This window comes from Xenopus tropicalis, chromosome 8 (genome assembly GCF_000004195.4).
Source record: "Xenopus tropicalis strain Nigerian chromosome 8, UCB_Xtro_10.0, whole genome shotgun sequence".
NCBI lineage: Eukaryota > Metazoa > Chordata > Amphibia > Anura > Pipidae > Xenopus > Xenopus tropicalis.
The window spans coordinates 104697999-104713807 of record NC_030684.2 but is presented as its reverse complement, the minus strand read 5'-3'; the positions used below and the strand labels follow the sequence as shown (position 1 = coordinate 104713807).

Here is a 15809-nt window from a genome sequence, read left to right as displayed (position 1 = left end):
ATTGCAACTATGTTGCAACTAATTCTTTTGTGCCACCCTACTTGGAAGGCCAGTGTTGTGCAGAGCTTGGGCACAAGTAAAGGCCAACAATGATTTGCATACCACATATTTCTGTTTTTATTTTGTCTTCATTTTCAAGAGGGTGACATGATTCACAAGACTGAATTCTGCCCATGACGCTGCTATTTCTTTCACCTGTATTTGGTAACTAAATAAGAATCCAGTTACTTTTTGGCATTAGGCACATATATCATTCCTGTTCAAAACTAAAAAAAAAAATGATATCAACTGTGCAGAGCTTGTGCTAGTCATAGGATCTTGTGTCAACTTAGATAAACAGTCGATCCATAGCTTGTAATTAATTAATGATTAAACAGATAAATTGGCAGGTGAATTGCGACATTCGTGTTCCACTCCAGATCATAAGGAGCAGTAGAAAGTTACACAGGTAAGAGCACTAAAATTTCATATCAAAATATTCATTTTGAGCAGCAGTGATAACAATACAAATAATTCTTAAAATAGCAGATATCTTACAAATGCAAATTGTTAAGGGATCACAAAGCACTGTATTGTTTTAATTGTCTTTATTAAAGGTAGTTCCACAGAAAAATGCATACATAGCACAGGTATAGGATATGGAAACCTGTTATCCAGAAAGCTCCAAATTATGAGAAGGCCATCTCCCATAGACAACATTTTAATTAATAATTTCATCTTTTAAAAATGATTTCCTTTTTCTCTGTAATAATAAAACAGTACATTTTTCTAAATCACATGCTATTATCAATAGAAGGCTCAATGAAGAATACCATTGCAATAATACACAGCAATAAAATATTGGTCTTAATGTGGGGTGTCCTATAATTCTAAACAGTCAACATTGCCAAACCTGGTCAGATTTATAAGGTGTACCCCTTTGGGTGTATACCAAATGTACTAAGGTGAGATGCTCCCGCAAAAGGTTTTTCCACACAGCAGTAGCAGGGGGGGTTACCTGAAAGCCATTTTAGAGCAACACATTTAGGAGCTAAGAATAGTGATTCTCATATTGATGTTATTATGTACTGAGATGTAGTACGGTGTGTTACAACCCCAAGTAAACATATTTTGGGTGATACCTGGACTGGAATTGTAGTAGACACAGATAACAATCTGCAGACATTACTCCAGAATAGCAGGGCAGCTCCACATAAGGTGTAAGAAATTAGCACCTGACGGTTGGCATTTTGGACAGTTATAGACTGCATGGTGGCTTTACACATACCTACAGGAGTAATATTTGCCTGGTGTAGGATAAGTATTTGGATGAATCTGCTCTTGGCATTATATAATACAAGACTGAGGGTTTCCAGGGCTTCCTCCCACTCCTTGTCATCCAAGTCTGGGATACAGAGCTGCCATTTGCTTCTAAAGTTACCTGCAGTGTTTTCTATTTTTTAACAGGATAGAATTAATCCATGAAAGAGGGTGAGTTCTGCATTTATTTGCAAATTTGCATTTATTTGCTAATTAGTCCAATATGTTTTCCACTGGTGATTTGGGACCGGAGACATTGTCCATTCATCCCTGGCCACATAAAAGCCATGCATCTTGATTTACATCAAAATCTATATCAAAGGCATTTTAAATGTAAAAAGTGTAAACATGGGGCTGAAGAAAAGGAGCACACAGTGCAAATATTAAATAAATGAACATTTGGAAGGAATAAAGGGTGAGATTTTGGGTGAACACTTATTTCATATCCAAACACACCAATGTGTTCAAATTTCTGTAATCTTGTTATCAGGGACCTTAGAATTACAAAGGGGCTTGAACCTAAATAACTACTATACTGAAAGTTCATTTTAACTACCTCTTTAAACTATTTGAGCACTTCCTTAAACAGCTTGTAAATCTTGCTATTCTGAGTTGAAATCCAGAATGCTCAGGACCTAGGGTTTTTTGGATAAGGGGTCTTTCTGTAATTTGGAGCTTTGAACTTTGTCTACTAAAAAATCATTTAAACATTAAATAAGCCCAATAGGATTGTTTTGCCTCCAATAAGGATTCATATTTGTAGTACCAGGTACTGTTTTATTATTACAGAGAACAAAGAAATCATTTTTGCAAATGAGAATTATTTGATTAAAATGGAGTCTGTGAGAGATGGCCTTTGCGTAACTTTCTGCATAACTGGTTTCCAGATAACGGATTCCATACCTGTACAACAAATACTGTGCTTTTTTCAATTAAACACAATCACATCAATACAAAATGCAGCATTATGCAAGTTATGCGAATGAACAAAATAATTCCAATACCCCCCAAATATTTTAAAAAGATGATAAACGTGTGTCTTGTTTGTATTAAGATTTCATTCTTTATCATTTTCTTTTGACATTGCAGCATTCATGTTGTGGTCACCTGCAATATATGCTTTTCTCCTTCTTGCACTGTGAGTAACCCAATAATAGTAATTGATATGAAGAATTCTTTTTATGCGAGTCTATAAAACAAGCTTGTACCAGCCAAGGATATGCCAGACTACATTTGCCAGCATTTGTAATGAACACAGTTTAAAGTATAACAGCCTCTGATGTATACAAATACAGCTAGCAGGTTTCATGATCTATATCAGTGATCCCCAACCAGTGGCTCGGGGGCAACATGTTGCTCACCAACCCCTTGGATGTTGCTCTCAGTGCCGCCAAACCAGGTAGTTATTTTTGAATTCCTGACTTGATGGCAAGTTTTGGTTGAATAAAAACAGGATTTACTACCAAATAAAGCCCCCTGTAAGCCGATAGTGTGCATAGAGGCCCCTAATAGCCAATCTTAGCCCTTATTTGGCTCCTCCATTAACTTTTATGATGCTTGTGTTGCTCACCAAGTCTTTTTACATTCGACTGTGGCTCACAAGTAAGAAAAGTTGTGGACCCCTGATCTATATCTATAGGGATGCACTGAATCCGCTATTTAAGGATACGGCCTAATCCTGAATCCTTCGTAAAAGATTTGGCCGAATACAGAATGAAACTGAATCCTAATTTGCATATGGAAGGGTTGAAGAGAAAAAGGAAAAATTTCAACTTCTGTGCCCGAACTTCACTAACTAAATCCTGGATTTGGTGCATCCCTAATCTATAGTTGTTAAGTGAACTTGTTCATATATACATTATATATTTATAATTGTGTTTGTGCACGAGCCCTGTTTCCCAACATGCAGTGTAGAACATTAAAAGATACCTTGCACATTTAGGGTTAAAAGTACTAATGGTGTTATCAAGACATTGGAAGTGTTGGAAAGAATAATTTAAATTATTGTAATATATTTTCTTGCCTTTTCTTTACAGGACAGGGGCAAGTCAAGGAGAGGTAAGTTTAAATAACAAACCATTTAATGAATCATATTTAGTTTATTGCAAAATGAGGGCATTTAGAATATTTAATATCAGAGTTAGAGCTTGTGAAGAGTAAAAGCTACTGACTTGTAAAATGGTAGCTCTCTGGAAGTGTAAAAAATTCTTTAGTTGTAAATGTTTGTGTCATGAGTGCAGACATCATTAATGCCACAGTCCTATTATTATTCAGGCTTGGGCAGATTGATCTTTTAACTAATGGCAATTTATGGAGGTGTCAATGGTAAGAGCGAAGAATTAGTACTTAAGGCAGAGACAGCAGAGGCATGAAATGAGGGATGACAGGAATGTAGCAAGCAAAAGTTATGGATAGGGACACATGGGGCAAAGGAAGAGTTGATATCACAGAGCCCCAAAGAAGGAATTTGCTGCATTAAAAACTCATGTTTTATTTATCTCATTAAAAACATGTAAAGCTCACACGCAGACTTTTGTGTCAGAAAACCATATACCTCATGCATTTTGTGGCCATTAGCTATTTGGTACTCTTCTATTGGTTAAAGAATGCCTTCCAGCGCAGCACAGGACGATACAGTAAGGGCCAAGGTGCTCCCCTACACAAGTGAGTTGTGTGACATAAGAGGTCATAGTAACCAAGCTGGACCAGAAATGAGAGGGAAAGGTTAGACTGAACAAGCTGGACACAGACAAAGATGGAGGTGAAGAGCAGAGGAGATGCAGGAATGAAAAAAGGAGGATATAAAAGCAGTATGACAGGAGCAGGATACCAAGAGCAGGAAACAAGGAAAGAAATCAAAATTAGACACCAGGAGCAAGATACTACTAACAGTAACAAAGATCACAGTTACAGTTGGGTCAATGCCCAAGCAACAGAATAGGGACAAGTGAAAGTTAAAATAGGGTGACACCTAATGAGAATAGGCTGCAGAACAGCCAATTAGGCAGCTGGAATCCATTATCTACTTCCCAGAAAACGGGTAATAAACTAAAATTCAGCAGAAACCACTGACCTGCCTTCCTAGCCAATTGTTGAAAAATAGCGCTGTGAACACAAAATTCCTTGATATTTAAATCTAGCCACATGCTGGCACATTCCTACCTAGCCACATTGCCTTGGGCACAGCATCCCCTACCAATGCACCAGACTCACGGGCTTGTTATAGCTTTTATCAGGACGTAATCTCCAGGACAAAAACCTATTGTAAATGCATAATGCCACCATTAAATGGATTTGAGCTTGCTAAAATCCAATTAAGACCTGGTTTCCTCCAAAATAAATGCAACAGGGGTTATGGATCACTCCAGTGATCAATAGCCTATTAATCTAGCCAAAAGTAATACAATTAAAGGAGAAGGAAAGGTAAAAACTAAGTAAGCTTTATCAGAAAGGTCTATGTAAATAGAGCAATAAGCACTCACAGAAATGCTGCGAGTTCTCTATCAAAAGGAACAGGATTTGTTGTCTCTTTGTTTTCCTGTGCCATGCAGCTCTCTTCTCTCTCCTGCTCCCCCCTCCCTCAAGAATGCTAAGAACTCCCTCCCCCCCTTAGGAATGTGGATCTGAGCCAATCAACAGGAAGCTTCCTCATAGTCTTACAAACTGCGCGTGTACACGGGTTTTGGTCTTGGTACAGGAGCGAGGCATTATGGGAGTTTTCTTTACAGAGCTCAGTGTTGTTTTTGCCTGCAGCTTGAGATTAACTCTTTATTAGCCTTTCCTTCTCCTTTAATGGAAAATATGGTGAGGAATTGTATTTTTGCCCCGTTAAACTTCCAATTGTTTCTAAATCAGACTACTGCAGTTCTCAAGATTATTATGGATATCAAACTGTGCAGTTAATCACTAACAACATGCCACATCCAAAGCCTCTTACAAAATATTGTTAAAAAGGTTGATCCTCAGTTTTAAAGCTAAGCCTCCATTTAACTGTTCCCTAACCTGCAGACATTATTCAGTGGTGTCCACAGACACAATGGACCTTCCTAGTCCATTACTGCCTTCAGAACATCCTGACCTTGACCCTGAGCAAAAAAAAAATTCCAAAAATAATATTATTATTTTAAAAGTATTTTAAAAGTCTAATGATTAAAATTGAAAACTAATCTGATACTACTGGTCACCACCACCTACAGGCTAAAATCTCAAGAACAGCCATATACCTCCCACAAGGCTTAAAAGGCAAAAACATCTTCTTATTCTTCAGCAGAAGTCCCATTAATGCCTGCCTATCCCAGCTACACAGCCTATTAAGTAGGGCTAGGAATTTCAGAGCCAAATCTTAACTAACTGTAAGTCTCCAGTCATCTACAAATTGTTATCCCCCAAATATGGGTCTACTATTTTGTTCTCTTCCCATATGTCTCCCCCTGGAAATTAATTATAGGATACATTTCTCTATTTTAACAAGCTGACCTACAGAATTCACACTGTCTCCCCCAGAACTTCACTGCTACCTTGATGGTGAAGAACTGTAGAAAGGTTATATTTCTGGTCAATATTATGAACCCTAGAAAGGGTAGTTATTCCCAGTAGAACTAACTTGAACTGCTTTTCATAAATGTTATTATATCCCCTTTCACCCTGATGCAGTGAAAAGACATCTCCAACCTCATATCACAACAAACTGATTTATGTGGGTAAAGGTATTAGTTTTGGCCCAGCCACATGTTTTTTTTATGAGGAATGTATAAAGCAGCCATTTTTGCAAACTTCTGTAGTTCCAGTTGTAATTTGTTTGGGATTCTAGAAATTAGTCCTTTGTGTTGGATATTTTAAATAAGATGCTTTAGTAAAATAAGAAAGATTACAAACTAATGTCACAGACAGGACATAGCTTTGTCTCCTTGAAAAAGGCCTGATCCAATGCCTGAGAACCAACTTCATATTAATCATTGGTTTAATGATGAGACCTTGGACCTATGTTTTTTTTCTATGAAGGCAATTTAGAAAAATGTATTAAGTTGCTATTTTTGCATACTTCTGTAGTCCCAGTTGTCATTTGTTTCACATTGTGAATGAAATGGTAAAAAAAAAGATTGAGAACCAATATCATAGACAGGCCATAGCTTCTCCAGACAACACAATGGAATCCCGTCCTCCTTGTATAAATGCCTTAGGAGTCCACAAATGTCCACAAATTAACTCACTTAGCTCCTGAGCTTAAGGCAGCACCTCAGACATTCACTGCCTTCATACCTGGAAGAAGAAGGGGATGCCAGGTAACATCTACTATGTATTAGTACCACATGTAATATGAGTTAAGTAGAATTAAGAAATGTGGCTATTACTCATTTTAATTTATCCTTTGTTTATTTTACAGAAAACAGTATTCACATATCCACTTGAAGCAGGATTTTATCGCCACTCATTAGTAACAATAACCGGGAAACTGGATGAAGATGCCAAAAAGTAAATAGCATACATGGACTTGCTATTCCTTTGCCCTTTATGAATATTTAGAGATTTTAAATGCTGGGGAACCTTCCATGCGTAATTTCGGGTGATTTTCTGAGGTTCATTTTGCACATTATTGAAATAGTTACTGAAGTCCAGTGGTGTCGCTAGAGACCTATGGGCCTTGGCTCCAACCTCAATGCCCTTATGACCAGATCCCCAACAGCACTGCCTAATGGTCAGTTTCCAACCATAATCCTGTAAAGGAAATTGTCAGGAGAAAGAAAGAGAGCTTGTCTGATGTTCTTGTTCTTAAGCTCAGCTTGTTGCCCTTTATGTGAAAGGCTACTTACCATTAGGTTTCCTGCATGATACCTCTTCCTTTCCAGCACTAATACATCTAAGTAAAAAATATTGTAAACTCCTATGATCGATTCCAGCCTCCCTTTGCCAAATAAAATAGCGAGATGAGGGTGTACACATGCGCACTTTCAATTTCCCAAGCCCAGTGCATGCGTACATAGCTCTACAGATTTCCCCAGGCCAGTGATGATGTTTAGATCACAGAAGGAAGTGACGTGATCGATAAAAAGATGGCCACTGCAAGTAACATTGCAGATGAAAATAACTCAGGCATGGTGCAGAAACAGTAAGCAAGTGGGAGAAGTTTAAGTACGGCGGTTCAGAAGAGAGAGACATGGCAAATGTTTTACAAGGTATTTTCAAAACTTGCATTTTGTTCTCCTTTAAAATCATTGTATCTTGAAAAAAATAAAGTGCTTATAACTCTCATCAATTTTACACCACTTTTTTAAGGTTTGGCCTTTATTCCTATAACCTTTTGAATGTAGCATATTTTCCCCTTCAATAATTCTTTTTTTTTGTACATGAATCTTTTTTAGCTATATACTTTTCACTCACATTAACCATTATATCATTAGAAAGGTTGTTGTGGAATTGTCTATAGAAAATATACTTTAAATAGGCCCTAAAGAAACATTTATTGCTTATCATTTTGTTTTAATCTAATACATACATAGTTAAATAGGCTTGAAAAAAACCTAGAGTCCAACAAGTTCAACCATTCCAAGTAAACCCAGCACACACAAACCCATACACTATGGGGCACATTTACAAAAGCACGAACGCTCGAGCGTTCATGCAAACGCTCCGAACGTATTTTCGCCGATATTTTTTCGGGCGTCCGCACAACTTTTTCGTACGGCGCAAGACTTTTTCGGACGTTTGCACGAAAAAATCGGAAAGGTTTTACCACTGTTTACAATTCTTCGGTACGAAAATTTCGGGACTTTCGGATCTGCAATACGATATTATCGTGACTAATACGATTTTTTCATAAAGCATTTTCGTGATATATGCGATCTTCCGAAATTTTCGTTTCCAATACGATTTTTTCCCATTCGTGATTCGGATTCGTGGATTAGTAAATGTGCCCCTATGTGTCTATACACTCACATACATAAACTATATATACAACCACTAATACTAACTGTAGATATTAGTATCACAATAGCCTTGGATATTATGCTTGTTCAAGAACTCATTCAGGCCCCTCTTAAAGGCATTAACAGAATCTGCCATTACCACTTCTCTAGGAAGGGCATTCCACAGCCTCACTGCCCTCACCGTGAAAAACCACCTACACTGCTTCAAATGGAAACTCCGTTCCTCTAATCTAAAGGGGTGACCTCTGGTGCGTTGATTGTTTTTACGGGAAAAAAGAACACCCCCTATCTGCCTATAATCCCCTCTAATGTACTTGTACAGAGTAATCATGTCCCCTCGCAAGGGCCTCTTTTCCAGAGAAAACAACCCCAACCTCGACAGTCTAACCTTATCGTTTAAATTTTCCATCTCCTTTACCAGTTTAGTTGCAGTCTCTGCACTCTCTCCAGCTCATTAATATCCTTCTTAAGGACTGGAGCCCAAAACTGCACTGCATACTCAAGGTGAGGCCTTACCAGGGACCTATAAAGGGGCAAAATTATGTTTTCATCCCTTGAGTCGATGCCCTTTTTTTTTATAAAGAGACAGCACTTTATTTGCTTTAGTGTCAGAATGACACTGCCTGGAATTAGACAACTTGTTATCTACAAAAATCCCCAGATCCTTCTCAATTAAGGATCCCCCAACACATTACTATTTAGTAGATAACTCACGTTTATATTATTTCTACCAAAGTGCATAACTTTGTACTTGTCCACATTGAACCTCATTTTCCAGTTTGCTGCCCAGTTTTCCAAAATTGTCAAATCGCTCTGCAAAGTGGCAGCATCCTGCATGGAACTTATAGTTTTGCACAATTTAGTAATGTCAGCAAAAATAGAAACAGTACTCTCTATGCCCACCTCCAGGTCATTAATAAACAAGTTAAAAAGCAAAGGACCAAGGACTGACCCCTGCGGTACTCCACTAACAACACTCGATACTCAACACTTTTATTTAACCATAAAGGTTTTGCTTTGCGATGCCTTGCTTACAAGGGAAATATACTGACCTGTATAGTTGCTAAGCAATGTTTTAAAGATATTTCATTTTCCATATTTGTTTAACCCTGTGAAAAGCCTTTCCCAGTTGACACATTGCAGAGATGCCCTTATACTGGCAAAGTCTGCACGTCTAAAATTGAGTGTTTTAGTTACTCCCTTATAGCGCTGTCTCTGCAGCATTATCTTAAAAGAAGACCATGTTATGATCACTGTTCCCCAAATGCTCACCCACACAAATGTTAGAGATGAGTTCAGTATTATTAGATCACCAGGTCCAAAATAGAATCATTCCTAGTAGGTTTTTCAAATGCCCGAAATAAAAAGTTGTCATTTAGCATATTTACAAATATACTAGCTTTTTCTGACATAGCCACCCCATTACTCCAGTCAACGTCCAGAGAATTAAAGTCCCCCATAATAACAACTTGACCCAGTTGTGAAGCCTCCTCCATTTGCAATACTAACTGGGCCTCATCCTCCTCACTTATACAGGGTAACCTTTAGCCCTGCTGAAATTTCTACCCAAAGGGATTCCACACTGTCCCTGGTAATTTCTTTAGGACATGGTTTTAAATCTGACTTTACATAAAGACAAACTCCTCCACCCTTTTTAATCCCTCTGTCCCTCTTAAAAAAGGTGTGACCATTTAAATTCACAGCCCAGTCTCATGTTTCATCCCACCGGGTCTCAGTGATACCAATTAAATCATAATTTTCAGTACATGCAATGGCCTCAAGCTCTCCAATTTACCTGACAAGCTCCGTGCATTAGCCAGCATGCAGTGAAGATTACTACTTCTCCTTCTGATATTTACATTAGGTAACAGAAAGGTAGAGCTAAGGTGAATATTGGGCTGTTTCCTTTGTAACAATGGAAGCACGTATGGAACGACAGGAATTCTAGCAAAACACAAAAACTTTTCTTCATATTTGGGCATTAGTTAATAGAGCCCTAAATACCATCATATTTTTTGTCATATCATTTTTAATATTATTTTATGATAATTTTATTATAATAAATTACTCATTTTTCATTGTTATGTGAAGCAGTATGTGAAGTGAATTTTCACTGTATAGTGAGATGAGTTTGTTGGGCTTATGTTATTAATAGATATTAATGGCTTCCTAGCATGCTGTGCAGCTCCCTAGAATTAACATCAAGTGCCAACTCTATTTGTCATGTGACTTTAGACCTTAAATTTACAGATTTTTTTTTGCATATTTTCTGTCAATTAATTTGCATGTGTGTATTAGGATTTGTATTAGTTTGAGATTCAGATTTTTGTGGATTTCGTATTTGGCCAAAGTTTACTTGTGGCTTTGGTGCATCCCTATTGCATTAAAGCTGGCCATACACGCACCGATAATATCGTACGAAAACTCGTTTCGTACGATATTCGGTGCGTGTATGGCAAGTCGGCGAGTTGACCATTATCAGTCGACTCGCCCATCGCCAGGTTAAAAGATTTTGATCGGGCGCCATAGAAGGCGCCTGAGCAAAATCTGCTGTCAGAGCTGAATCGACAGAAGGAGGTAGAAATCCTATTGTTTCTACCTCCTTATCTGCCGTTTCAGCCCTGAACGATTAGTGGCTGATTGAACGATCCCAAATCGCCACATGTGTGGCCACCTTTAGGATACAATTTGGACATATACTGTAAAACTCCTTACTGTTTTTCCTTACGTGTGGCTGATTGTGTGAGGTGTGGATCCAGAACGTAGGTAGCATTGGACTGATCAGAGTGGCTGGGTGCAATGGCTGTGACCTGGATAGATTGCAGCACAGCCTAAAATGTCAAAATGTTTAAATCTGGAGATATGCTGATTATTTCTTAGCCATGCAGCATGAATTTTGTATTGTCTGATACCTTTATATTATGGCAGTCCTAGCCCATTATTTTTCCATGTGCTCTGCTTAAAAGCAAAAGATCTGGTCAAATGGACATAACCATACATATTCTGCTCTTCATTACAGCGTGAGCTAGAATATAATAATAAAACCAAATTAAATAAGTAAAGGAATATTATTAGAGATAAAAGCTGATTAATAGAAAACACAGTTCCATTAACGGTTTGAAGATATAGATATGAATGAAAATATAATAATGTCAGATGTGCAGGCCCCTTGCTTTTGGGTCGCTGAGGATGTTGGGTGTGGAATTCAGTAGGTCGTAGGTGACCTTGTGTTTTACACCCTGCATATCTTTTGTTTTTCTCAACTGCAACTTTTCTTTTACAGCTTCAGGGTTGATTTTAAAGTAGATGACTCCAACATCTTTTTACATTTCAACCCGCGATTTTATGCAAAAAAGAAAATAGTTCTTAACACTAAACAAAATGGTGGATGGCAGAAAGAGGAATATCATGAAAACCCCTTTAAACCTGGAAGCAAATTTAAGGTAAAAAAAATATTATAAATATAAATATTATTATAAAATATCTTAGTAGCAATGCATTTTTTCTTTTTTGCCTACTCTGCCTATCATTTTACAAGGCACCTGGAGAAGAAGAGATACTCAACTCATTTACTGTTGGGGTGCGCAGGTCAGTGGTAATGGGTGCAAGGAAGTCCACTGCCTCCCCCCCCCCCGATATCTGGGAAAGGCTTTCTTTAACTGTTTGCTCTTATTTCATATATGCCCTTAATTAGACATGCAAATGATGAAGAAGACCACAGAATTTGGGGAAGCCTCTTTCTCCCCCATTTTATTCACTGCCTTACTAAAATATTGATTTGTTTTTCCTATGTTAAATTATTGTGCATAATCTTTGATGGATATGTTGTACAATCACTGTAAATGACTGTGTAATATATTAGTTCCATCTATATAAAGCATAGCAATAATTGTATTTAACTTTTAGAAACATTTTACTGTTAATTATATATAATAAATAGTGTGCATTACTGTGCAAGGAAGAGCAGGAGAATAGAAGATAAAAGAGCATATAGAAGCATAAAAACATCTGCACAAATTTTACATATATGACGTTGCATGGGTGTTTGCCCATGTGCTTGGGTACCTTGCCCTGCCCCCAGTGATTGTAATCACTGTAATCACCTTTTAGCAGAAAATTGCATCGGCCCAAGGTACCTTCTTCTTTCTTTGCGCTGCTTGTGCATGAGCAGTAGGGTGAAAAGTTAAACTTTACCCCAAAAAAAGAGGTTTTTTTTCACTTTACTACATATGTGTTGGCCCTGGAATTTTAAAGAAAAAAGAAGGAGGATCCCTCAGTCGCAGGTACCCCAGTCCTAACATTTGCACCCCCCTCAATGATTGTACCTTTCCTTCTCCTTTATGAAAGGACTGGTAGTGTTCTCATACCTTAAAATGTACCCCAGTATTTTTTTTTTAATTGCCTGTGTTAGAATTACCAAAGTGTCATGCAATTCATAAAGATAGCTGTTACTTGCGAGCGTTGCATGAATGGATGTGTGAAGAGTTCTGGAACCGCTGGGGTACAGATGTTAAAACAACATTGTATGTAGCAGACAGGTGGTGTTGAAGGCCCCCGGCTCTATTTAGGAATGGTTTCTTCACTTTAACATGAATAACCTCTTCTACACTTCCTTCAAACCAGCGGTCTTCTCTATCCAAAATTTGGACATTGTTATCTTCAAAGGAGTGTCCCTTGTCTTTTAGGTGTATAAACACAGCTGAGTCTTCCCCTGTAGAGTTTGCCCTCCTTTGTTAGTTGTAATACTGGTGTTTAGGCAGCCATCTCAGTACAAGTGCTCAGTGCCTGAGTCTGAGCTTTAAGAAGGAGCCAGCGCTGCACATTAGAACTGCTTTCAGGTAACCTATTGTTTCTCCTACTCCCATGTAACTGGAGGAGTCCCAAGCCAGACTTGGATTTCTTACTATTGAGTGCTATTCTGATATCTACTGGGAGCTGCTTTCTTGCTACCTTCCCTTTGTTCTGCTGATCGGCTGCTGGGAGGGGGGGGGGGTGATACCACTCCAACTTGCAGCTCAGCAATAAAGTGTCACTGAAGTTTATCACGGGTCATATGGTTGTGGCACCCTGGAAAATGAAGAATATGGCTATCCCCATGTGATATTTCAAAATTTTAAAAATCTGTTTGCACTTTTAAAACAGATTTCAATGCAGGATTCTGCTGGAGAAGCTCTATTAACTGATGCATTGAAAAAATGTTTTTCCATGGCAGTATTTCTTTAAAGTAAAAGAAAAGAAAAATTGATATGTTGGGGGTCTGTCATTTGTGGGGGGTGAATGGCCTCATGGTGGGCCCCCTGTCCTAGTGGGTAATGCGTAGATGCGTCTTATGCTCATTTATTAAAATGGTCCAGCAGACATGCCATCATTCTGGGGTAAGCAGAAGGAAGATAATCTAACAAGCCACTACATTTACTACCATGCCAACTCTTCTATGCCACAGTTTCCTAAAGATAACAGAAAAACAGCAAAACTTCAGTGACCATGGCATAACAATGACTTCAAATCATAAAGGCAAAGTGACAGGATCAAACTGTGCGATATACAAATCAAGGCAATGTGAGTGTAGGATTGTAGCATAAACCTGTAAGGGATTATGTGAAGGCAAAGGAGTTGCACTGGAGCATACCTCCCAACTGTCCCAATTTTCGCGGGACAGACACGATTTTAACAGCTCTGCCGCAGTCCCAGATTCTTACTGAAAAATCCCCCATTTTCAAACTTAATTGTAAAGTATCTTTTGGCAGAGAGCCCAGAAATCTTAACAAGCTATACCTGCACTTAGATATATTGTTTCTCAGACTTAATTAAATAAGTGGGCTTTTGGCAGAGAGCCCAGAATACTTAACAGTCTACACCTGCAGTTAGATACAATTGTAACTAATAAGCTAAACAGGCCTCTTGGGGGAACTGAGACTTGCAGCTTAAAGGGCAATTTCACCTTCATTAGTAAAACTGTAATAACACATAAAATGACCCAAAAACCCCCAGAAATGTGTACAAATTTTAAATAACCTTCCAAATTTAGTAAATATGGGATCCCAGACCTGTACTGACATTATTAATGCATACAATTTTAATTCAATTCATTCTTTTCTCCACTCTAGCTTGAATTTCAGTGTGAAGAAGACTTTTTCAAAGTATTTTTGAATGGGAAATACCTGCTAGACTTCAAAGCTCGCTTTCATCCACTCAGCACTATAAAAGCTATCGTCGTCTATGGGGATGTAACAGTAAACAAATTCAGTATTAAAGAAATGTAACTTTGGCTTTTTTGTGAATGATCATAACAGCTGGTCACATAAACTTTCTTAAACATTTGTATGTGTCTGTGTGGATTTATTTCTGAAGCTGCATATACTCTAAACATATGGGCAAATTGGCTTGTTCAAACCATATGAACACTTTATAGAAATAATATTTGTCTGAACAGCCAGGGGGTACCCAAGACCAACCAATAAAGATGTTTTTGACTGTTATTATGTCCAAGAAATAGGTACAAAAAAAAGATGGAAAAGCTCAAAGTGATGCATGCAAAGCATTGGGCTGGGAAAAAAAATTGTATTTAACTCCTAGGGGCTGATTTACTTACCCACGAACGGGTCGAATGGAGTCCGATTGCGTTTTTTTCGTAATGATCGGTACTTTGCGATTTTTTCGTATGTTTTGCGATTTTTTCGGATTCTTTACGAATTTTTCGGATCCAATACGATTTTTGCGTAAAAACGCGAGTTTTCCTATCCATTACGAAAGTTGCGTAAAAAGTTGCGCAATTTGCGTAGCGTTAAAACTTACGCGAAAAATGCGCAACTTTTCGCGTAAGTTTTAACGCTACGCAAAATGCGCAACTTTTTACGCAACTTTCGTAATGGATACGAAAAACTCGCGTTTTTACGCAAAAATCGTATTGGATCCGAAAAATTCGTACAGAATCCGAAAAAATCGCAAAACATACGAAAAAGTCGCAAAATATTCGTTTTCAAGTCGGAACTTTTCCAATTCGGGTCGGATTCGTGGGTTAGTACATCAGCCCCCTGGTATAGATATGTAAGCACATCAAGAATTTGTCAATTGATGTGCATGTTACATGAAAAGCAACTTGGCTCAGGGCACGGAAAGTGTTGTTAGCTGTAATATTGGTGTGTAGGCAGCCATTGTGCCTAAGTCTGAGCTTTTAGAAAGAGCCAGCGCTACACATTAGAACTGCTTTCAGATAACCTATTGTTTCTCCTGCTCCCATGTAACTTTAGGAGTCCCAAGCGGGACTTGGATTTCTTACTATTGAGTGCTATTCTGATACCTACTGGGAGCTGCTATTCTACTCCCTTCCCATTGTTCTGCTAATTAGCTGCTGGGAGGAGGGTGAAATCACTCCAACTTGCAGCTCAGCAGTAAAGTGTGACTGAAGTTTATCAGAGCACTACTTATGTACATGGCACTGTACAGTAGAATACATTAATACAAACAGGGAGTTATTAAGATAGATAAATACAAAGTATAACAATAAATACAGATAAATACAGTTGCAACAAGTCAAAAGACACAAGAGCAGGGGTGGGCCAAGCTGACCTGGTGCCCTAGGCAACC

The 15809-nt window shown here is 38.2% G+C and overlaps 1 protein-coding gene across 2 annotated transcripts; it reads left to right on the top strand.

The window, feature by feature from the left end:
* The first annotated feature begins 377 nt into the window (after window positions 1–377).
* Window positions 378–14542, top strand: LOC100496148 (galectin-4). 2 transcript variants are annotated; one of them, XM_031892043.1, is made up of 7 exons: window positions 390–448; window positions 1447–1470; window positions 2389–2437; window positions 3336–3357; window positions 6683–6771; window positions 11506–11665; window positions 14330–14542. In XM_031892043.1, the coding sequence occupies exons 2-7, from the start codon at window positions 1461–1463 to the stop codon at window positions 14483–14485; spliced, it is 486 nt and encodes a 161-aa protein (XP_031747903.1). In that variant the 5' UTR covers window positions 390–448; window positions 1447–1460; the 3' UTR covers window positions 14486–14542. The 2 variants fall into 2 exon arrangements, with proteins under 2 accessions (XP_017952468.1, XP_031747903.1); XM_018096979.2 differs by lacking the exon at window positions 1447–1470 and having other exon boundaries at window positions 378–448.
* The last annotated feature ends 1267 nt before the right edge of the window (window positions 14543–15809 follow it).